General features: G+C 40.3%; 1 protein-coding gene across 3 annotated transcripts in view; it reads right to left on the bottom strand.

The window, feature by feature from the left end:
* LOC140512538 (uncharacterized) overlaps positions 1 to 23,802 on the bottom strand; it is a 58,271-nt gene extending 34,469 nt beyond the window's left edge. For all 3 annotated transcript variants that reach the window (XM_072621693.1, XM_072621692.1, XM_072621694.1), the window contains exons 1-6: positions 23,361 to 23,802; positions 7,745 to 7,859; positions 7,402 to 7,575; positions 5,770 to 5,876; positions 2,051 to 2,188; positions 998 to 1,128 (exon numbers count right to left, since the gene is read on the bottom strand). In XM_072621693.1, coding sequence (XP_072477794.1) covers positions 998 to 1,128; positions 2,051 to 2,188; positions 5,770 to 5,876; positions 7,402 to 7,575; positions 7,745 to 7,859; positions 23,361 to 23,596 — 901 coding nt within the window. In that variant the 5' untranslated portion in view covers positions 23,597 to 23,802. The remainder of the gene's footprint in view (positions 1 to 997; positions 1,129 to 2,050; positions 2,189 to 5,769; positions 5,877 to 7,401; positions 7,576 to 7,744; positions 7,860 to 23,360) is intronic.
* Between the last annotated feature and the right edge of the window lie 1,196 nt (positions 23,803 to 24,998).

Genomic DNA, 24,998 nt, shown 5'->3' on the forward strand with positions numbered 1-24,998 from the left:
ACACTACTTTTCTCACAAGTTAATGGGTTAATTGATTTGAAAAAGGAATCTCATAAATGTGGGATGAGTTCATTATTACAAGTCCGGGTCATTAAGATTTCAAATGGCCTTGGTAGCAGTACTAAAAATTAGGAGTTAACTCTGAAAATCTCCTCTTTTTGAAAGTCTGACTGCCTGAATCAGGAGATGGAAATTCTTCCTAGGGTCATGTTGGAGGTGGGCACATATGGAAATAGCTACCAAAAATCTGGAAACAAATATGTATTACTTTTCAAATCTCTGTTCCCTGGTCCCGTAACTCCTGTCGCTTTTGTATTGTCTTTGGTATCTCTGAAGTGAAAGCTTTATGAACATTTAAGAATTGTGGAAACGTTTAAAATGCATACATTTCCAAAGCTTAGATAAGTGATTTACACAGAGTGAGAGGGCTTTGTTCTCCAGATGCTTTACTCTTTTATCTTTATATGTCCAAATATTAGATCAGGTCATCTGTGTGTGTGTGTGTGTGTGTGTGTTTCTGTGTGTGAACATGTTACAGGTACAAGAGGCCCTTATATATTTATTTTTCCCATGTTTAAGAATCAAAAACAAATAATATTGCTCAATATAATACATTTTAGGAGTGTTCAAAACTTTTCTCACCATTTGGTTAAATGCTTTTAGAATAATGGAGAAATGTGAAGATTGTTATTGTAACCTACTTAAATAAATTTTTGGAAAAGAAGAAATTATTTACACAAAAGTCCTTGAGGTTGTTTTTGGTAAACAGTTTCAGGATACTGAAGCTACGAGGACAATTAAGTAAACAATTAATAATAAGACAAATAATATATAACGAACTATGATAAACAAAGTAATAAACAATAACATAATAATAATAAACCAGTTCCTACCCTTTTCAAGTATAAGAGTATATGTGTATGTGTATATGACTTTTAAGACTGCTCTTTAATTATTTAATTTAAATTAACTATTTCTTTGGATTTGCAAGTCCTACCTTCTTGATCCTTGTCAGGTCTACCCAAAGTAAATTCTGGATCAGAAGCCCTCTCTGAACTGCAGATTTGGGGTGAAAGAGCCTCATAAAGTGCTTTCTGATTGTTATATCCACGAAGCACTAGGTGATGCCTGTGTATAAAATATAAAACATAATAATTCTACAACAGTCAAGGTAGAATTATATGCACTAAATCTCTGCATATCTAAAAGCTTAATAATGAGATTATCACCAAATTTTTTTTATTCATTTGATAAAGTCTGTAGCGTATCAGTTCATTCAACCAAGACATAATACACCTGTACTCTGAGTCATACTAATGTAGAATTATAGATTCCGAGCTTCAGGTCATCTGTTTCAATCTCTTTATTTTACAGATTAAGTAAATAAGTGCCAGAAAAGATCATAGTTGTCTAGGGTCACACATATGTAGAGAGGCATGATTTCTCCCAAGGTTCCTGTGACTCCAAATCGATCACTTCTTCCCCTGTACCGAACTACCTCTCTGTAAAATCTAATGTTGACTATTAATATTTATGATTTATTCTTTTTAGTTATCACTCATTTGCAGGCATCCAAGATATCATGTGATTTCTCCTAAAACTAAGTTTCGGTCTATTATAGTTCAGAGATGCCAGCAAAAATTAAAAAACAAACAAGCAAACAAAAAGCCTGCCTCGCTAAATCAGACCTTATTAATAGAAAATTATAGAACTTTTATGAATATCAAATAATAAAATGTATGTAAAACATTGGAAAACCTTAGAGAAATGTACAGTGGCAGCTATTACCATCATTACTATTACTTCTGAAAATTCTGGTCTTAGAGTACCTAACTCTACTTTGTAACCTTCCTTTTGCTCATGTTCTCCTGGACTTGCATGACCTAACTTGGCTATTGGCTCAATTTCTTCTTAGTGCCTTGAAATATGCTTGCCAGATGCTTGCTATAATATGCGATAATGAAAGTCCCGGCCAGTCCCTAGTATGGAGGAAAAATGCTTTGAAATGCAATTATGTAAAAATAATTCAAATTATCATGTTAATACTTACATCAAAGGACTACAATAAAAAGCATGCTTCAGAGCTGTGTGTCCATATGCATCTTTATGAGAGAAGTCAATATTATATCGAAGAAGAAGACTGACAACATGCATTTGGTTAGAACGGGCAGCGATCATCAAGGGTGTTCTACAACAACAAAGAAACACTTCACATTTAAGAAATTAAACTAGCACACATAATTGATTTTCCTTGACACTGTTTCAATAAGAGGATATCTCCTGTATGAGTTAATATGCATATGGAACATGAACATTTATGAGTACTTTTATTGCTTACCTGTAGCATGAAAAATGGCAATTAAGACCAGAATGAAACATAAGGCTGAGAGGGGTTTTTTCGTCCCCAGAGAGTTTTAGCAGAGGCTTTATGACAGACAAGAAGATGATGTGTAAAAGCCACTTGTGTACAACAGTGAAAAACTTTCAGAAGACTCTTACACAGAGACTCCACTTTTTTACTCGACTTCAAAGTCAAATGGAGGCTTTTTGAAAATAATCTTAGTAACTCACTCCACTGCCACTATTCCAGTGCTCTTCAGAATGTGGAACTGACCCTTGGTTGTCAAAGGCCAATCCAGAACAAGTTATTCTAGGTCTTAACAAACATGAAAGTTTTTGAACATGAATATAGCAATGAACTCTATTGTTTAAGGGCAAGCCTAAGTAAGTCCAGAAAGATTCATCATCAGAAAGCAAGCAACATTTGATTTGAGGAAGACCCATCAATTCCTAAAGAGTAAGTGTGATTATACTTTGCAATAGTAGAGAGAACATCCACAATGAGGATAACACAAATCTTCAGAAATACCGAGTCTGTAGTATGCTGAATGCTACATGGACTTTCTGCCTCAGGTAGCATTGTAGGAATATCCGTAATGCCAAGAAGAGATTTGCTGTCCCTTGACTACTTAGTGATAACCAAAACAGCAGGCTGACCTTGTGAAAGGTTGAAAGAGTGTAAAAAGTATCCTCACTGGTGAAATCATGCATATTTTATAGGTATTTTGAAGTGTTCATGAGCTCTTCCTTTTAGGTAGAAATGTTCGTTCCATTTAAACCTTTATATCTGATCTAAACTCTAAATAGCAAACATAAGAAAAGCCCAAAAGGAATCACTGAATTATATTTGAGTGGGAAATAAGGGACAATGGGAAAGACTGAAACAGATGGAGTCATAAACTCTGCTATTAGTAGTTAATATTGTCATATGTTCTGAAATGTTAGGCTTTTTTTTTTAAAGATAACATTTAGTTCTGGGAACCAAGATGTTGGAGGAAACAGTAAATTGACATAACTCTCCTATATTTACATCCAAACAACCATAAAATAGTGCCCCCAAACAAATCCGAGAACAGCAGAAGCAGTAAAAATACGGAGTGAAACAATCTTTGAGCCGAAGAAATTTGGAAGGTTGGCAGGAAAGGTCTTTCTCACTTGGGTAAAAGGGAGCACAGTCCAAGACACAAAGTGTCCCAGAAGACTAGCTGCAAGCCCCACCTTAGCAAAGCAATTCTAGGTCATGAGCCCCAGTATGGTCGAACAGCCCAACGCCAACAGCAGGACAAACTATGTGTCTCAAAATTAGCCAGGGGAATGGGGTAGACTCCAGCTCTGAGAACCCACATGCCTCAGCGTAACCCCAGGCAAACAGGCAGGTTCCATCCTTACAGGGCTTAAGCACATAGGGAGTCACCAGTGACTACAATGCCAAGTGCTTCAGTGTATCCTTAGGGAAATGCAAAAACACTCCACCAGTCATAGCACATGCCAAATATCAGTACTGGAACTCCAGGGCCGCGTCACGTAAGCTGCCAGAACCCTACTACTTACAGCAGTGCCAGTTATCCTCAATCCCACCCCCTTAGCACAGCTCCAGACCAGAGGGTCTCCCATGGACCTCAGGAGAACATTAGTGCAGCACCAGGTAAACAGCTAGGGCCTGTAGACCCTCACACAAGAAGCCTGAAATGGTGCCTTTTCCACACTGTGAGCAGAAGTCAAATTGAATTGAAAAGAAAGAAAAAAGACCAAAAAACACGAACAAAAAAAACACAGTTTAAAAAATGGAAAGTTAAGAGTGGTCACAGAAAATATGGAAGAAAAAATTCAGAAGGCAGCAATGTCAAAACAATTATAGTCAAAACCCCAAAGGAAAATGAGAAGTGGTCTCAATCCCAGAAAGAGCTCAGGGAAGACCTCAGAAAGGAGTTTAAAATTAATATAAGAGATGTAGAAGGATAAGTGGGGAAAAAGATAAGAGTGATGCAAGAGAATTATGACAATATATGCTACAGAAACCAATCAAGTACATGAACACAATTACAAAACACTTTTCACACAAATAAAGTCAAATCTAAATAACTGGAAAAAAAATATCAGTTCCTCATGGGCGAGCCAAGTTAATACGAGAAAAATGAAAATTCTACCAAAACTAATTTACTTATTCAGTTCCATACCAATCAAATTACCAAAATTTTTTTCACAGAGATAAAAAATAAAATTCATCTGGAAGAATAAAAGGTTTAGAATATAAAGAGAATTAATGAAAAGTAATGCAAGGGAAGGCGGCCTAGCTCCACCAGATTTAAAACTGTGTTGTACAAAGCAGCACTCCTCACAAGTAGTTGGTACTGGCTAAGAAACAGAGTGGTGGATCAGTGCAATAGGTTAGGTATCCAAGATACAGTAGTCAATGACTACAATAATCTACTGCATGATAAACCCAAGCACTATATCTTCCGAGATAAAAATTCACTTAAGGAATAAGGATTAAGGAGAAGAATGAACAAAGACTGCTGGGAAAACTGGAAAAATAGGCCCATGACAGAAACGGTTATCCACATCCAGACAAAGAACTATGGAGTCTGAATGGAGATTGAAGCATACTATTTTCTCTTTTTTTTTGCTTTTTCTGTCTTCTGACTTCTCCCTTTTATTCTAATTCTTTTCTCACAAGATAACTAGGAAAGGGGAAGGAATGGAAAATAGGGTGGGTAGGGAAGGAGAAAACTTTTAAACTCCAAACCTTAAAAAATGCAAAGTTGAAAACTAAAAAATAAATCAATTTAAAAAGAAAAAAGAGAGAAAACAAGTGCTTTACCCAGCTTCAAATACTAAAAGAATCAGGAGAAGGCTTCAATGTCTTTCCTGGATCCTCCATGAAGAATTTATGGCATGAAAAGCAAATATACTGTCATGTATGAAAAGAAGTCATGGCAGAACTAAAATCTGAACCATTGCCATGATAAAATCATGCGTCCATCGAAGTCATTCAAATTATTTTTGCATTGATTTATATTGTCAATGCACATATTATTCAGGACAATCAAAGGAAGAAGGAGCAAAAAAAGGAACATTTCAATGCTTATGGCTCACATGAAGAGTATTTCATATAGACAATCAATTGTATCCTCAGTGCAAAAAATTTCTATGTGATGATCTTCAGTAAATTTAAATCAAATAGGGAATATTGCAAACAGAAATCACCAATTCACATCGGATGGCATGCTCACATGAACTGCTTTCTTTGTTGCAGAGCCATAAATGATAGGTTTTCTTTTCAGACTTGATGTTTGTGGACATTCTCACCCTTTCACAATGATGATTAATTCCAATTATTGTTGTTCACTAGGAGTTTCATGATTTAAGTTGTTCTTATTCCTCTAGAAATTTTTCCCTCTTTTTTCTTTAGAGTTTTAATTATTGTACCTGTCATGCACATCTGAGGTATTCACATTTGCTCCATTCCTTAAGAAAAGATCTACCATATCTCGGTTATTTTTCATAACTGCAAGCAAAAGTGGTGTACAGCCATCCTGCGAAATCATATGAAATATTCTGTTAGAGTGTGCAAGAAATATTGATATACTTCAATTCAGTTTAAGGTATTTTGTAAACATTTTGCTAAAGACATGCTAAGGGAGTACAGTACAATGGAACTTTAGAGGAGAAGAACAGGGCATACATCCTGCCCCTGTTTCTGTGTGATCAGAAGCAAATTATTTCATTTCTCTGAGTCTTCGTGTTCTCATATGTAAAATGACAAAATGAAACCTGATAGCTTCTGAGATTTCTTCGAGCTATTGATTTGGGATCAGGACATAGAAACCCAAGATTTATAGACACTGTTTCATATTATTTTAGGAGTATTTCCCTTTCTAGCTATCTTCATGTCATGACCAATTCTTGTCTGCATGCAGGCAATCTTATTTCCACTGTACTCTGAACCAAGCTGAAACTATACTCTCCTCAGTTTTAAAGTTGCCTAATTCTCTTCACCCACTCCCCTGAAGTGTGTACAACCAACCTCAAAACTCTAGAAAATCTTGCCTCAAAGTGGTCAAACCTGGAAGAAAGTCATTCTCTTGACATTTTCCCTTCCTTCCCATCCCTTCTAATGTATACTCTCTGTTGTTTTCTCTCTCATGTAGCAGTGACTAAGAGTTAAACTTTTTCTTAAAATTCAGCAGTTATTCAGTGACTGTAGAAAGGAAATGGTACAGTGCTGAGGAAATAGAAAAAAAACAAACCAACATACAGGAAATAATTTGTTCTTGTGAAAATTCTATGTAGTTTTATGCTTAAGAGGAACAAATATTTAAAAGATTATTTTTTAAAATATTATCTCATCTCTACAAAACAAATTAACATGAATTATCACAAACAAAGGTCTAGATGTAGAAAAGCAGTGTAGGTAAATATTGGATGGAATCATTGCATTGTGGGGAGCAGACCCAATATAGTAAGCAAAGAAAATTCTAGAGAGACAGCTGTGATGGAATGGATAGAGAGCTAGCCTCAAAGTCAGTAAGGCCTAGATTCAAGGCCTGCTACTGACACACCTATACTGGCTGGGTGACACCGGGAAGAGCGTTAACATTTCAGCATTCCAGAACACTCCCTATGTAAGGATCTCTTAACATTTTTTGTGTCATGTACCCCATTCCAGAATAATGCTTTCAAATACCTAAAACATAGAGATGGCAAAGGAAGCCAATGACATTGAAATAATTACAAAATCAACGTTGATTATTTTAAATTAATGGATCCCAGGTTAGGAATCCTATTCGGAGATTAAATATTAGAGTAGGCATTGGTCTAAAGCGGTAGATGGATGTTCCTCATTAGGAGGTCTGAATGAATGAAATCTCCACCTCTCTTCCCCTTGCCATCAGAAAATTCCAAAGGCCAATAAACTTTGAGTATAGAATTATTTTATATTATTTTCTTTAAAGAAATGCTTACAAGAACATATGAATTATAAATATGTGAATTGGACACTATCTAATTTACATATTTTAGTTCAAAAAATACTTTAATAAGCAAGAGGTGGGATTCTACCTTGTTTTTTGCTTCCATTAGTATGTTATATCTAAGCAGCTTGGATGCTATCTTTATGTTAGGTAAACATGCAGCATAGTGAAGTGCAGTGCTTTGGTAGGTATTCATAGCACAGGCGTCTGCACCATGTTCAAGCAGTATAGTTGTACACTCCTCCCGCTGATACTGTACTGCCTGTCAATATAATGTAGAGAAAAAGACAATAAATACTCTAACAAAAAATTAGTATACTAAAATATCCTTAATGATATTTAAATTAGTTAGTAAAGCATATTTTCTTAATCAAAGAGAGAAATCAAAACTCATTACATAGTAATGACCAGCAAGTTTAACTAGGACGTACGTTCATTAACGGTGTTTGATCCTCATCATCAAGCAGGTTTAGTTTGCATTTTCTCTCTATTAGGAGGGATACAACATCTGGGTATCCATTACTACAGGCCAGGTGAAGTGGTGTCCTATGGAAGTGAGAGAGGTGTGTGAATGCTTGATAATTACAAAAATCAAGTACTATTATTAGATACTGTAGATTTTTAAACTATCTCAAATTAATTTATTCATTTTACATTTTCTAGAAGCACTTCCATAAATCTTAGATTTTCTCCCCCTCCCTTTCCCCTCCCACCCCAAAATGTCGTATGATCTTATATGGATTCTACACATACATTCTTACTACATACATTTTCACCTTAGTCACGTTAAGTGGAAGAACTAAAATGAATGGGAGAAACCATGAGAAAAAACAAACCAAAAGAAAACACCAGAAAAAATAGTCTTCTTCATTCTGCAATCAAATTTCGTAATACTTTCTCGTGTGGAAAATATTTGGCCTCAAGTCCATTGGGAATATGCATGGACAAAAATTCCAAAGAGCATTCTTTTTTTTAAAATTTATTTATTTAACTTTTAACATTCATTTTCACAAAATTTTGCGTTCCAAATTTTCTCCCCCTTTGTCCCCTCCCCCCACCCCAAAACACCGAGCATTCCAACTGCCTCCATAACCAATCTGCTCTCTCCTCTATCATCCCTCTCTGCCCTTGTCTCCATCCTCTCCTCTGTCCTGTAGGGCCAAATAACTTTCCATACCCCTTTACCTGTATTTCTTATTTCCTAGTGGCAAGAGTAGTACTTGACAGTTGTTCCTCAAACTTTGAGTTCCATCTTCTTTTCCTCCCCCCCTCCCCACCCCCTCCTTTGGAAGGCAAGCAATTCAATATAGTCCAAATCTGTGTAGTTTTGCAAATGACTTCCAAAATAGTCGTGTTGTATAAGACTAACTATAGGGCCAGAGCCAAGATGGCGGAGTAGAAAGACGCACATACACATAGCTCCGAACCCACAACCCACAGAACGGCTAGAGGGGACCAACTCACCGTGAATTCTGCACCCAGAGGCCACAGAATATTGGAGCGAGGGAGATTTCTGTTCCGGAGAGACCTGCAAACCCCTCGCGGGGGGTCCTTCGCGCTGCGGACGCGGATCCCAGCCCAGACCTGCTGCTGCCGTGGCTCCAAGAGGTACAGATCCGAGCAGGCTTCAGGGAAGGGACCTTCAGCGGCTGCACAAGCTTCCCCACCCACAGGTGATGAGGGTCGGTGAGAGTGTCTCTTTGGCGGGTCGAGAGGGGAGTGGGGTGCCCCATGGCTCAGGCCCCTCCGGGAGATAGAAGCTGAGAGGCGGCTGCAGACAGGGGCTCCCCAAGCGGGCGGGAGCCTGGATCCATTGTGGAAGGTCTGTACATAAACCCCCTGAGGGAACTGAGCCTGAGAGGCGGCCCTGCCCTGACCTGACCATCTGAAATTAATTCTCACACTGAATAGCAGCCCTGCCCCCGCCAAAAGCCCTAAGCCGGGAAGCAGCATTTGAATCTCAGACCCCAAACGCTGGCTGGGAGGACCAGGAGGCGAGGTGGGTGTGAGGAGAATATTCAGAGGTCAAGCCACTAGCTGGGGAGAATGCCCAGAAAAGGGAAAAGAAATAAAACTATTGAAGGGTACTTTCTCGGAGAAAAGACACTTCCTCCCTTCCTTTCTGACGAGGAAGAACAATGCTTACCATCAGGCAAAGACACACAAATCAAGGATTCTGTGTCCCACCCCACCCAATGGGCTCAGGCCATGGAAGAGCTGAAAAAGAATTTTGAAAATCAAATTAGAGAGGTGGAGGAAAAACTGGGAAGAGAAATGAGAGGGATGAAAGAGAAGCATGAAAAGCAGATCAGCTCCCTGCTAAAGGAGAACCAAAAAAATGTCGAAGAAATTAACACCTTGAAAACTAGCCTAACTCAATTGGCAAAAGAGGTTCAAAAGGCCAATGAGGAGAAGAATGCTTTCAAAAGCAGAATTAGCCAAATGGAAAAGGAGATTCAAAAGCTCACTAAAGAAAATAGATCTTTCAAAACTGGAATGGTACAGATGGACGCTAGGGACTTTATGAGAAAGACAGATATCACAGAACATAGTGAGAAGATTCAAAAAATGGAAGATAATGTGAAATATCTTATTGGAAAAACAATTGACCTGGAAAAAAGAATCAGGAGAGACAATGTAAAAATTCTGGGACTACCTGAAAACCATGATCAAAAGAAGAGCCTAGACATCATCTTCATGAAATTATCAAGGAAAACTGCCCTGAGATTCTAGAACCAGAGGGCAAAATAAATATTCAAGGAATCTGCAGAATACCGCATGAAAGAGATCCAAAAAGAGAAACTCCTAGGAGCATTGTGGCCAAATTCTAGAATTCCCAGGTGAAAGAGAAAATATTGCAAGCAGCTAGAAAGAAACAATTCAAGTATTGTGGAAATACAATCAGGATAACACAAGATCTAGCAGCCTCTACATTAAGGGATCGAAGGGAATGGAATAGGATATTCCAGAAGTCAAAGGAACTAGGACTAAAACCAAGAATCACCTACCCAGCAAAACTGAGTAGAATACTTCAGGAGAAAAAATGGTCTTTCAATGAAATAGAGGATTTTCAAATTTTCTTGATGAAAAGACCAGAGCTGAAAAGAAAATTTGACTTTCTAACACAAGAATGAAGAGAACCATGAAAAGGTGAACAGCAAAGAGAAGTCATAAGTGACTTACTAAAGTTGAACTGTTTACATTCCTACATGGAAAGACAATATTTGTAACTCTTGAAACATTTCAGTATCTGGGTACTGGGTGGGAGTACACACACACACACATGCACACACACACATACAGAGAGACAGAGTGCACAGAGTGAATTGAAGAGGATGAGATCATATCTTAAAAAAAATGAAATCAAGCAGCGAGAGAGAAATATTGGGAGGAGAAAGGGAGAAGTTGAATGGGGTAAATTATCTCTCATAAAAGAGGCAAGCAAAAGACTTATTAGTGGAGGGATAAAGAGGGGAGGCAAGAGAAAAACATTAGGTCTACTCTCATCACATTCCACTAAAGGAAAGAATAAAATGCACACTCATTTTGACAGGAAAACCTATCTCATAATACAGGAGGGGGGGGACAGGGGCACAAGTAGGGTGGGGGGGAGGATGGAGGGGAGGGCATGGGGAGGAGAATGCAATCAGAGGTCGACACTCATGGGGAGGGAAAGGATCATAAGAGAATAGAAGTAATGGGGGACAGGATAGGATGGAGGGAAATATAGTTAGTCCTATACAACACAACTAGTATGGAAATCATTTGCAAAAACTACACAGTTTTGGCCTATATTGAATTGCTTGTCTTCCAAGGGGAAGGGATGGAGAGGGAGGGAGCTAAAGATGTTGGAACTCAAAGTGTTAGGATCAAATGTAATGTTCTTACGACTGGGAAATAAGAAATACAGGTTAAGGGGTCAAGAAAGCAATCTGGCCCTACAGGACAAAAGAGAAGACGGAGACAAGGGCAGGGAGGAAGGATAGAGGGGAGAGCAGATTGGTCACAGGGGCAATAAGAATGCTTGGGTTTGGGGGGGAGGGGATAAAAGGGGAGAAAATTTGTAACCCAAAATTTTGTGAAAACAAATGTTAAAAGTTAAATAAAAAAAAAAGACTAACTATATTTCCCTCCATCCTGTCCTGCCCCCAATTCCTTCTGTTCTCTCTTTTGATCCTGTCCCTTCCAATGAGTGTCAACCTCAAATTGCTCCCTCCTCCTCATGCCCTCCCTTCCATTATCCCCTCCGCCCTGCTTATCCCCTTATTCCCCCTTTCCTGTATTGTAAGATAGGTTTTCATACCAAAATGAGTGTGCATTTTATTCCTTCCTTTAGTGGAATGTGATGAGAGTAAACTTCATGTTTTTCTCTCACCTCCCCTCTTTATCCCTCCTCTAATAAGTCTTTTGCTTGCCTCTTTTATGAGAGATAATTTGCCCCATTCAACTTCTCCCTTTCTCCTCCCATATGTTTCTCTCTCACTGCTTGATTTCATTTTTTTAAGATATGATCCCATCCTCTTCAATTCACTCTGTGTACTCTGTCTGTATGTGCGTGCGCGTGTGCGGGTGCATGTGTGTGTGTGTGTAATCCCACCCAGTACTCAGATACTGAATAGTTTCAAGAGATACAAATATTGTCTTTCTATGTAGGAATGTAAACAGTTCAACTTTTATAAGTCCCTTATGACTTCTCTTTGCTCTTTACCTTTTCACACTTCTCTTCATTCTTGTGTTTGAAAGTCAAATTTTCTTTTCAGCTCTGGTCTTTTCATCAAGAATGCTTGAAAGTCCTCTATTTCATTGAAAGACCAATTTTTCCTCTGATGTATTATATTCAGTTTTGGTGGGTAGGTTATTCTTTGTTTTATTCCTAGTTCCTTTGACTTCTGGAATATACTATTCAACGCCCTTTGATCCCTCAGTGTAGAAGCTGCTAGATCTTGTGTTATCCTGATTGTATTTCCAGAGTACTTGAATTGTTTCTTTCTAGCTGCTTGAAATATTTTCTCCTTGACCAGGGAACTCTGGAATTTGGCCACAATGTTCCTAGGAGTTTCTCTTTTTGAATCTCTTTCAGGCGGTGTTCTGTGGATTCCTTGAATACTTATTTTGCCCTCTGGTTCTAGAATCTCAGGGCAGTTTTCCTTGATAATTTCATGAAAGATGATGCTAGGCTCTTTTTTTGATCATGGCTTTCAGGTAGTCCCATAATTTTTAAATTGTCTCTCCTGGATCTATTTTCCAGGTGAGTTGTTTTTCCAATGAGATATTTCACATTATCTTCCATTTTCTCATTCTTTTGGTTTTGTTTTGTGATTTCTTGGTTTCTCATAAAGTCATTAGCCTCCGTCTGTTCCATACTAATTTCAAAAGAAGTATTTTCTTCAGTGAGCTGTTGAACCTCCTTTTCCATTTGGCTAATTCTGCTTTTGAAAGCATTCTTCTCCTCATTGGCCCTTTGAACCTTTTTTGCCAATTGAGTTAGCTTATTTTTCAGGGTGTTATTTTCTTCCGCATTTTTTGGGGTCTCCTTTAGCAGGGTGTTCACTTGTTTTTCATGCTTTGCTTGCATGTCTCTCATTGCTCTCCCCAGTTTTTCCTCCACCTCTCTAACTTGATTTTCAAAATCCTTTTTGAGCTCTTCCATGGCCTGAGCCCATTGAGTGGGTTGGGATACAGATGCCTTGACTTCTGTGTCTTTCCCTGATGGTAAGCATTGTTCTTCCTCATCAGAAAGGAAGGGAGGAAAGACCTGTTCACCCAGAAAGTAACCTTCTATAGTCTTATTTTTTTTTCCCTTTTCTGGGCATTTTCCCAGCCAGTGACTTGACTTCTGAATGTCCTCTTCACACCCACTTCACCTCCAGATCCACCCAGCCAGGGCTTGGGGTCTGAGATTTAAATGCTGCTTCCCAGCCTCAGGGCTTTGGGTGGGGGCGGGACTGCTATTCAGTGTGAGATTAAGTTCAGGTGCTCAGGTGGGGACAGGGCTACCACACAGGGCTCAGTTCCCCCAGGGGGTTTATGCAGATACCTTCAACAATGGATCAGGGCTCCTGCCTGCTTGGGGAGCCCCTGTCTGCAGCTGCCCCCACTGCTGCCTCCCAAGGGGGCCTGAGTTTTGGGGGCACCCCCCTCCCCTCTCGACCCGCCAAAGAAACCCTCTTGCTGACCCTTGTCACCTGTGGGTGGACAGACCCGCGCAGCCACTGGAGAGTCTGTCCCTGAAGCCCGCTCTGATCTGCTCCTCTCGGTGCCACCCAGTGGCAGCAGGGCTGGGCTCTGCTCCTCCTCTGCAGCGTGAAGGACCTTTTGTGAGAAGTTTGCAGGCTCTCTGGAACAGTAATGTCCTCCTCTCCATTGTTCTGTGGCTTCTGCTGCTTCAGAATTTGTTGGGAGTTCTTTTTTAAAGATATTTTATGGGCTGTGGGTTTGGAGGTAGCATATGTGCGTCTTTCTACTCTGCCATCTTGGCTCCGCCCCCCAAAGAGCATTCTTGGAAATGCTCAAGACGGATTGTAAAAGGTAAATTAGAGAAGTGCAAGACAAACTGGCCACTGATTTTAAAAAATGTGAAAAAAGAATTCAAGGAAGAATTTCAATGCAATTTGGAAAAATGGTAAAGAAAGCACAAAATCTAATTGGGCAAACTGGACAAATGAAAAAGGAAGTACAAAAAACGAACTGGGGAAAATAACTCCTTAAAAGGAACAATGGGATAGATGGAAAAGAAGATGCAAATGTGAACGAAAGAAAACAATCTATTAAAAATTAGAATTGGGCAACTAGAAGCTAATGACTCTATGACATATCAAGAATCAGTCAAGCAGTCTAAAGAATGAAAAAATAGAAGAAAATGTAAAATACCTCATTGGAAAATCTGACGTGGAAAATAGATCCAGGGAAGAAAAATCTAAGAATTATTGGTCTACCAGAAAGCCATGATGATAAAAAGAGCCTAGACAATATCTTCAAACAATCATCAAGGGCGACTGCTTAGAGGTCCTAGACCCAGAGGACAAAATAGTCCTCAAAAGAATCTACTGATCACTTCCTGAAAGGGATCCCAAACTGAATCCTCCAAGGAATATCATTGCCAAATTCAAGAATTATAAAGTGAAGGAGAAAATGCTGTAGGCAGCCAGAAAGAAATAATTCAAATGTCAAGGAACTACAGCCAAGATCATGCAGGACCTTGCAGCTCCTACATTAAAAGATCAGAAGAACTTGAATACGACATTTTTGTAGGGCAAAGGTGCTGGGGCTACAACCAAGGATTAATCATCGAGCAAAATTGAGCATAATATTTTAGGTAAGGAGATGCTCATTAAAAGAAATAAGGGATTTCCAGACCTTCCTGATGAAAAGTCCAAAGCTCACTAGAAAATTGGATCTTCAAAGACAAGTCTCAAGAGAGGCATAAAAAAGTAAAAAGTGAAAAATTAAACTTGGTATTCAATATGGGCAAACTCTTTACATCTCCACAAGGGAAGATAATATTGGTAATCTTGAGAATTATATATTTATTATGGTATGTAAAAGGAATATACAATGACAAGTGAGAGTGGGCATAAATTAAGTGATGAGATGATAACAAATGTGATTATGGGGTGTGAGGGGATTGTAACGGGAGATGTGAAAAGCAGGGGGCAGAAAATTACATGACAGAAAGAGGCACAAAAACATATTACAGTAGAGGGAAAGAGGGGAGGGAGATGAGCAGTGTTTGAGATTTACTCTCATCAGACTTGGTCCAAGGAGGCAACAACAAACTCAATTAAGTATAGAAATCTAACTAGCTCTATAGGCAGAAGGAGTGGAAAAGGGAAAGAAAAGAGAGGGGAGGCCAAAAGGGAGGGAAGATGTAGGAAGTAGGAGAAAAGGGAGCAAAAGGGAGTGGGGGCCGAAAGAATGGAGGGATCACTGACGGAGGAGGTGGTCAGAAATTAAAACTGTTGTGGAGGGGGAGGGTAAAGGGAGAACTAAAACCATAAACTGGGGAAAAGAGAATGGAGGGAAAGACACAGATAGTAATCAACTGTGAATGTGAAAGGGATGAATTCTCCCATAAAACGCAGATGGATAGCAGAATAGATTTAAAATACATAATCCAACAACATGTTGCTTAGAAGAAACACTTTTAAAAGAGGGGGATACACACAGGGTAAAAGTAAGAGGTTGGAGCAGAATATATTATGTTTCAGCTGATGTAGCAAAAGCAGGGGGAGCTATCCTAATCTCAGACAAAGCAAAAGCATAAATAGATCTAATAATAAAGGAGAAAAGGAAGGAAACTATATCCTGCTAAAAGGCACCATAGATAATGAAGCAATAACAGTACTCAACGCAGGTACTGTAGTTCTAACATAAACTGTATTATTATTACTATTATTATTATTATTTATTGTGCCTGAACTTTAAATCACTGTCAAAATAAATATAAGAGGCCACTATTGTCACCCGAAGAACTCTACAATATGCATAAGCTCTTATTACTGGATGTGGTGAACAAAAGTGCCTGGGGGACAAATAGTAGGTAGATCAAGATTTCACTAGAGACTGGCATGGGAACTTCGCTCAGTTTCTGACCTGAGATGGCTCCCCTCTCCTTGGACAACTTTATGACCCCTTGTACCTTGAGACTCACCATGCTGATGCCAGTCTTAGTGCAGACGTCCTAATGGCATAACCCACTGCAGCTCACAACTCATGGGTACAAGAGATCTGTAAGCCTCAGCCTCATAGCAGATGGGATTACAGGTGTGCATCACATTGCCTGGCTGTTAAGGCTCATAACAACTTCTTTCCACAAAGAGTATTCATAATTACAAAATATTTAGTAAGGCAGCTGCCTCAGAAAAAAAACACTTTCAAATTTGTATATTGTGTATTTTGACAAGCACATATGAAAACGTGTATGCATGATCCACTAAAGCCTTACTGCAATGCAAAACTGGACAGGTGAAGGGGCTGTGTGTTGCTAAAGTCTACTCCAATAGGGTACAAGTTTGTGGTAGCTCTACCATGCTGGCAAGGTAAGAGCCTGGTATGTCTGCTGTCCACAGAACAACCTAACTAAGCTCATAAAGATATCACCAGTTTGGTTAAAGAAGGATGAATTGGTTATCAACAGTAAATCTCAAAATCAGCGATGTTGTTTAGTGTTCTCAGTCATGTTCTCTTAGCGAAGCCCATTTGGGCTTTTCTAGACAAAGATACTGGCGTGGTTTGCAGCTCATTTTAACTGAGGAAGAAACTAGGGCAAATATGATTGAGTGACTTGCCCAGGGCCACATAGTTAATCAATCTCTGAGGCCAGATTTGAACTCACAATGATGAATCATGCTGACTCCAGCCCCAGTGTTCTATCCATTGATTTACCTAGCTGCCTCTGACGGATCATTTACTAAGTTGTAAAAAGGTCATTGTATGTATTGGTGGAGGGAATATCCAAACCAACAAAATCATGTGTTTCTGAAGTATTTCTGAATGTGGATCTACATATTCACATATGGATCGTTAATATTTCCTTGTTCTGCAGAACTCCCCTTTTGCATTTTCCCTCATGCCTTCTTCACATAGGTAGAGGGAACAGATCTCTTCCTTTCCCATCCTTTCAGCTGCAATGTTGATGTCTTTGGATGATGCCTGAGAAGTAAGGCAGTTAGCAAGTAGCAAGTATACACTATGCCCCAGACACTGCGCTAAGCACTTTATAAATGTTCTCTCACCTGACCCTTGTAATAACTTAGAGGAGTAGGCCCCATTATTAGCCTCATTTCATAGTTGAGAAAACAGAGACAAAGAATGATTAAGTAACTTGATCAGGGTCACACAACTGGAAAGCATCTGAGGATGAATCTGAATTCAGGATTTCTTGACCTTCCAGGTTCAAAACTCTACCCACAGCCAAAAACTATTTTCCAAAGAGAATGTTATCTTAAATGAGTAATTACATAAAACAGGAAAACAAAACTGAATATTAATACTGTATCTCTTGAAAATATTTTAAAGGAAATAGGAAAAATATGTAAAGGGAAAAGGGTGTAGAAGAAATGAAGCCTTTGATAATGGAGATTGTGAAAGAAGCTAAAATAAATTGGAGATTGTTTCATTCAGTTTACACTAATTCCTCTTCTTCTTTTTTAAAATTTATTTATTTAACTTTTAACACTGATTTGCACAAAATTTTAGGTTCCAAATTTTCTCCCCATTTGTCCCCTTCCCTCACCCCAAAACGCCGGGCATTCTAATTGCCCCTATCACCAATCTGCCCTCTCTTCCATCATCCCTCTCTGCCCTTGTCCCCTTCTTCTCTTTTGTCCTTTACGGCCAAATAACTTTCTATACCCCTTTACCTGTATTTCTTATTTCCTAGTAGCAAGAACAGTATTAGACAGTTGTTCCTAAAACTTTGAGTTCCAACTTCTCTTCATCCCTCCCTCCCCACCCCTTCCCATTGGGAGGGCAAGCAATTTAATATAGGCCATATCTGTGTAGTTTTGCAAATGACTTCCATAATAGTCTTGTTGCATAAGACTAACCATATCTCCCTCCATCTTATCCTGCCCCCCATTGCTTCTATTCTCTCTTTTCATCCTGTCCCTCCCCATGAGTGTTGACCTCAAATTGCTCCCTCCTCCCAATGCCCTCCTTTCCATCATCCCCCCACCCTGCTTATCCCCTTATCCCCCACTTTCCTGTATTGTAAGATAGGTTTTCATACCAAAATGAGTGTGCATTTTATTCCTTCCTTTAGTGGAATGTGATGAGAGTAAACGTCATGTTTTTCTCTCACCTCTCCTCTTTTTCCCTCCAGTAAAAAGTCTTTTGCTTGCCTCTTTTATGACAGATAATTTACCCCATTCCATTTCTCCCTTTTACCTCCCAATATATTTCTCTCTCACTGCTTAATTTCATTTTTTAAAGATATGATCCCATCCTCTTCTATTCACTCTGTGCATTCTGTATCTGTGTGTGTGTGTGCATGTGTGTATGTGTGTGTGTGTAATCCCACCCACTACCAAGATACTGAAAAGTTTCAAGAGTTACAAATATTGTCTTTCCATGTAGGAATGTAAACAGTTCAACTTTAGTAAGTCCCTTATGACTTCTCTTTGCTGTTTACCTTTTCATGCTTCTCTTCATTCTTGTGTTTGAAAGTCAAATTTTCTTTTCAGCTCTGGTCTTTTCATCAAGAATGTTTGAAAGTCCCTAATTTCATTGAAAGACCGTTTTTTCCCCTGAAGTATTATACTCAGTTTTGCTGCGTAGGTGATTCTTGGTTTTAGTCCTAGTTCCTTTGACTTCTGGAATATCCTATTCCATGCCCTTCGATTCCTTAATGTAGAACCTGCTAGATCTTGTGTCAGCCTGATTGTATTTCCACAGTACTTGAATTGTTTCTTTCTAGCTGCTTGCAATATTTTCTCCTTGACCAGGGAACTGTGGAATTTGGCCACAGTGTTCCTAGGAGTTTCTCTTTTTGGATCTCTTTCAGGAGGGGATTTGTGGATTCTTTCAATATTTATTTTTCCCTCTGGTTCTAGAATCTCAGGGCAGTTTTCCTTGATAATTTCATGAAAGATGATGTCTAGGATCTTTCTTTGATCATGCCTTTCAGGTAGACCCATAATTTTTAAATTGTCTCTCCTGGATCTATTTTTCAGGTCAGTTGTTTCTGCAATGAGATATTTCACATTATCTTCCATTTTTTCATTCTTTTGGTTTTGTTTTGTGATTTCTTGGTTTCTCCTAAAGTCATTACCCTCCATGTGTTCCATTTTAATTTTGAAAGAACTACTTTCTTCAGTGAGCTTTTGAACCTCCTTTTCCATTTGGCTAATTCTGCTTTTGAAAGCATTCTTCTCATTGCCTTTTTGAACCTCTTTTGCCAACTGAGTTAGCGTATTTTTGAAGGTGTTATTTTCTTCACCATTTTTTTTAGGTCTCCTTTAGCAAGGTGTTAACCTGCTTTTTGTACTTTACTTGCATGTCTCTCATTTCACTTCCCAGTTTTCCTCCACCTCTCCAACTTGATTTTCAAAATCCTTTTTGAGCTCTTCCATGGCCTGAGCCCATTGAGTGGGCTGGGATACAGAAGCCTTGACTTCTGTGTCTTTCCCTGATGGTAAGCATTTTTCTTCCTTATCAGAAAGGAAAGGAGGAAAGACCTGTTCACCAAGAAAGTAACCTTCTATAGTCTTATTTTTTCCCCCTTTTCTGGGCATTTTCCCAGCCAGTGACTTGACTTCTGAATGTCCTCTTCACACCCACTTCACTTCCAGATCTGCCCAGCCAGCGCTTGGGGTCTGAGATTCAAATGCTGCTTCCCAGCCTCAGGGTTTTGAGCGGGGGTGGGGCTGCTATTCAGTGTGAGATTAAGTTCAGGTGCTCAGGTGGGGTCAGGGCTGCCACACAGGGCTCAATTCCCTCAGGGGGTTTATGCAGATACCTTCAACAATGGATCAGGGCTCCTGCCTGCTTGGGGAGCCCCTGTTCGTTTCCGCTCCCGTTGCTGCCTCCCAAGGAGGCCCGAGCTATGGAGACTCCCTACTCCCCTCCCGGCAAGCCAAAAAGACTCCCTCACTCACCCTGGTGCCTGTGGGTGGAGGGATCTGCAAGGCCCCTGGAGACTCTCTCCCCAAAGCCTGCCCAGATCTGCTCCTCTCAGTGCCTCAAGGCCAAGGCAGGACTGGGCTGGCTCCGGGTCCAGGGCGCGACAGACCTTTCATAGGTTTTTGAGGGCTTTCTGAAACAGAAATCTCCTCCTCTCCATTGTTCTGTGACTTCTGCTGCTCCAGAATTTGTTGGGAGCTCTTTTTTACAGATATTTTATGGGCTTTGGGTTCGGAGCTAGCATACGTGTGTCTTTCTACTCTGCAATCTACTCTAACTCTTCTTAAACCAGATGTATCCCATCGCTATCAGCTATGATTAGGGTAGGATTTCATTTTACTCATATAAGGGACGAAAGGAAAAGGGAAGCAGGGTAAAAGAGCCTAGGTAGATAGAGATATTCCTAGGACAGCACTGGTAAGAGAGGGGAAGGAATTTAAAAATGTGTTGATATACATTTGAGAAATAACAAACTTAGTTATGAGTGGTGAAAGAAATGAGAACAGAAGGAAACAAAACAGCCTCAAATGTTCATTTTTGGCGTAAAGATGATGAAAGTGAAAGATAGTAGGTCAGCCATCATACTAACTGAGTGGCACTATGCAGGGAGGGCTCCATGGTTGCTGTGTATTTTAGGGAAGAATATAACCAGGAAGACGGGCAACAAAAGTCTGTGACAACTTTCAACCTCACTTCACCTGTAGTTGCTGTTAGCAATTACAACATTCATCATTCTGGGAATGTCTCTATCCATGGTAATTACAGTTAATCCTCCAACTAGGCAATAATTATCTAGTTACCATACCATGCAGGATCAACGGGCTAGGGTTCACTTCTTTAGGCATGACTGAACACATTGAAAAGTATCTCAACCTTGAAAAGGGACTAGCATTTTTCAAACTGTACAGTGACTGATTGTATGTTTTTGTTTTTCTTCAGTTTTAGACAACATTTTGATATTAAACAAATAGGTTACTACACTCATTTCCGTTATCATTACTCTACTGAAATGCTTTTTAATAACCATCTCAACAAAACAATAGATATTTATGGGAAGGGCAAAAGTTACTATATTAGTCTGCATATCACAGCATATGTATCAGAACAAGGACAATGAGGATAGCCAGACAATCATGAAAGCCTTTGACTTTAGCCATTTCAATGAGCCAGTACCTCAGTTGCTTTAACCTATGAAGCTGTTCTCTCTCATCCATTCCTACTTTGGGCCTGTAATTGTGAAGGCAGAGGTTCACAGGGATCATGCCAGTACTGGCATTTCTTGGCTTTTAGAATAAGCCAAAATAGTAATAAAAATTTAAAATGTAGTTATTACTTCTAATTTTGAAAGGTAATGAATGACTAATATTGGAAATTACATTCAACATAGGGGTATGGTAACAACAGGAGAGCGTTTCGTAGTTTCTAAGAACACATATAATAATTTTTATATTTTCAACAATTATGAAAATGTACAAACGTAGATTGGGGAAAGTGAATAATGCACTGGGAACCATCAAATGCCCATCCTGGATTCCTCAGATTTCCAATGTTTAACAAACAAAATAAAACATATATGTCCTTTATAAATACACTTGGAACTTAATTTTCCTATGGCTAATTTCTGTGACTCATGTTTAAAGATCCCCTTGCTTGCGTCGTTAATTACACTCCAGAAAGACAGTACAGCACAAGGGAGAGAAAGCTAGCCTTGGAGCTGGCAAGAACTACCTCTGACTCACACTGGCAGTGTGACCTAGGCAAGTCACTTAACCTCTCAGGGATCTAAGCAACTATCTAAGATTCTGATTTGCTGAAAGATACTGGCCTGCAGTGCAAAGGGAGTTCCCTATACCATGACACCATATATCCAGTCCATACCCAATGAGAAACTCAAACATACGCATTTAAACGGATAGCTATATTAGGTATGCTGAGAGAGTAAGGAAGCTGATTCAATAAACTACACATGAAAAACCAGTCACCTTACACTTACCACAGCTGCTCTTCCAAACCATTTCATCCCTCCTCAAAGCTTCCATATTTCACTCTGCACCTCCTCAGCTAAAAATCTTGTCTCATATTTGACTGAAAACAATTGAGGCCATTACTTGAGACCACCCTGTATCCCCATTCTTCTCATCTAACATCATCCAAATGCCTTCTGTCAGTATCTCCTTCTTCATTCATCCCACATGAAAATGCTTCTATAGGTCCAAGTCATCTCATTCTATATTATCTCCTCCAGCATATAACCCCTCTCTCATTCCTATTCTCACTTTTCTTCAATCTTTCCCTGCCTACTGGCTACTTTCCTCCTTCCCCATTCCCAAAAACATCTTTACTTCATTAACCTGTCCTCACTCTCATCTCACATCTCTCTTGGCATTTTTACCTAATTTGTGCTATAAGAGGATCCCTAAAAACATGTGTTTCCACTTCCTTTCTGGACTCTTTTTTTTTTAACATTAGTCTGGCTTCTAAAATCTCCAAAGATACCAATGCTGCCTTAACTGCCAAATCTAATGGTCTTTTATAATTTCTCATCCGACTTGATCTCTTTGAAGCCTTGTCAAACTAGAACACTTGTCTGCTTAATATTCCCTACTTTCTGCATTTTGTAACACTAGTTTTTCCCGGATCTCCTCCTAAGTATCTGATCCTCTCCTTCCTGGCCTCCCTTGTAGATTACCATCTCCATTCGACTGACCTCCTAGCAAGCAGAGACAGCCTCCAGATTTCTTTCTATCTGTTGTGATTAGCCGGGTGCCTGACAGGTAGAACGCGATTAATAAAAGCAGAAATTACTTTTCTGCCTTGTTGCTTTTCCACTCCACATACAGTGACCATATTTTTCCAGATGGGGCAGCTAGGTGGCCCAGGGGATAGGAGTGCTGGCTTTGGATCAGGAAGACTCATATTCCTGGGTTCAAATCTAGCCTTAGGCAAATATTCCTTGTGTGGCCCCGGGCAAGTCACTTAACCTTGTTTGCCTCAATTTGCTCATCTGTAAAAGGACCAGGAGAAGGAAATGGAAAACCACTCCAGTATCTGTGCCAGGGAAATCCCCCAAAGCCTTCCCAGAGAGTCGGGCACAACTGAAAGGCTGAAAACAACTTTTCACTAGAACAGGGTAGCATTTGCTCCCACCTCAACACTGAGAAAGGGGAAGTCAGCTGGAGGCTGGCTAAAGGAAAAGTGAAGGAGTTTCCCTTCATTCAAAATGGGTAGGCACGAGGTGGAGGGGACGCCAGCGGTCAGGATTGGGATCCACTCTCCAGCAGGCAGAGCCTGACCCTGCGATGTCCCAGATGCTGAGGGGAAGAGCTTGGCCAAGGGGTAGCCAAGGCACAGGCGCCCCCGTGGAGGGGCGGTGTCTGAGGCTGTTCCTGGGGGCCTTCCCTTCATTCTCCCCCACCGCCCTCTCACCTGTGCTTTTTGTCCAGATCGTCGACTCCGGCCTTTTCTTGGAGCAGCAGTTCCTGCACCTTCTTCACATCCCCAAGCGCGGCAGCTTTGTGTATCTTATCGAGGTCGTTGAGTCTGATTATGTAAGAATCCAGGCCGCAGGGTGGGACTCCGCTGTCCCTGCGCGGGGGGGAGGAGGAGGAGGAGGAAGATGGGGACAGAACACTCCTCCTAAAGATGTCAGTAATTTTTTTCATGTTGAAAGGGGTTCACAGAGAGGGTGGGGGAAGTCACGAGGAGTTCTCCCTTGATGTATTGGCCTCCTCTGGGCCCTCGCGTATTCTCCAAAAAAAACGTCAACCGCTCCAAGTGAAGTGACTCCTAAGCCAGTAACAGCGAGGAATCGATGCTAGAGACGGCTGTAGCCCTAGCAACGCCCTGAGGGGGACCGAAATGCGCATGCGTTCTCCAGATGCAGGAGTCACGCGCATGGGCCCAACGGTAAAGCTAAGAATGGGTGAGTGCGCATGTGCCAGGGCAGTTAGCTCTCCGCGGGAGGGGTCCACAGCTCAAGATCGCGAGGGTGGCTGAGCCCTGGGCTAGAGGTTCTTTGGAGCCTGGAGTTGTGACAGGATGCATGGGGGAGGGGCACACGATGGAGGCCAGGTGAGACCTAAGGGGATGGTGGGGCATGTGGATTGGGAGCACTTGGGTTCGAACGTCAAATCCTGGACCCGCTCTATTGTTTCCATTTGTGAAGGTGAAGGTGGGCAAAGCACTTCCTCTCTGAGCCCCAGTTTCTTCTTCTGTACAACACAGACTTCGGTCTTGACAACTTCCCAAGTGTCTGCCAGCCACGAATAATTCTGTGAAGCCCAGACTGAAAGCCAGCACCATGTTGGTGCTCTGATGTCTGATGGACGCCCTGGGACAAAAGCAGTCTAGGTTCCTCTCACCTCTGATTCTCCCTTCAAGAGGACAGGGCAATGATTCCTCTGGGACAGGAAGCCTGGCACAGGGAAGGTGGAGCTGGCCTTAACCAGGCAGCCCTGGGTTTGAGCCCAGCCTATGCAGAATTGCAATTGCCTTATTGATGCTTTTATTAGGGTGGGGTCTGAGGGAGTTACAGCAGTTGTTTGGGAAAGGATATGTCAGGCTCAGCTGATAATAAGTAAGGCTAGAGTACGGAATGATACTATTTTTTTTTAACATGGCCAATGCAGAAATTTATTTTGGTTGACTTGACAAGCATATAATAGGAGTTATGATTTGCTTTCTTTCTCAATGAGGAGTAGGGCAATTGGACAAGAAAACGTAGACTTCTTTCTGAAAAAAATAATAAAATAAATTCTTAAAAATGTGCCTAATACATACCTACATGAAAGTGATAGATTATTTGCACAGAAAAAAATGATGAGACGCAGGAGGCCACAGTAGATAGAAGGCCAACCTTGAGTTCAGGAAAATGAGAGTTCAGGTTTTACCCTGCCATATTCAAACTGTGTAACCATTGGATTGTCATTTAACCTTTCAGGCTTCTGAGGCAGCTCTTCTATAAGCCCCTAAGATTGTAAATGAGTTGTTGAATCTACGCAAGTGGAAGGAGTTAACACACCTAGAATTGCTAGTAAAATCCCAGGTCTGAAAAAAAATGGAAAA

Source organism: Notamacropus eugenii, chromosome 6 (assembly GCF_028372415.1).
Source record: "Notamacropus eugenii isolate mMacEug1 chromosome 6, mMacEug1.pri_v2, whole genome shotgun sequence".
Classification (NCBI taxonomy): Eukaryota; Metazoa; Chordata; class Mammalia; order Diprotodontia; family Macropodidae; genus Notamacropus; species Notamacropus eugenii.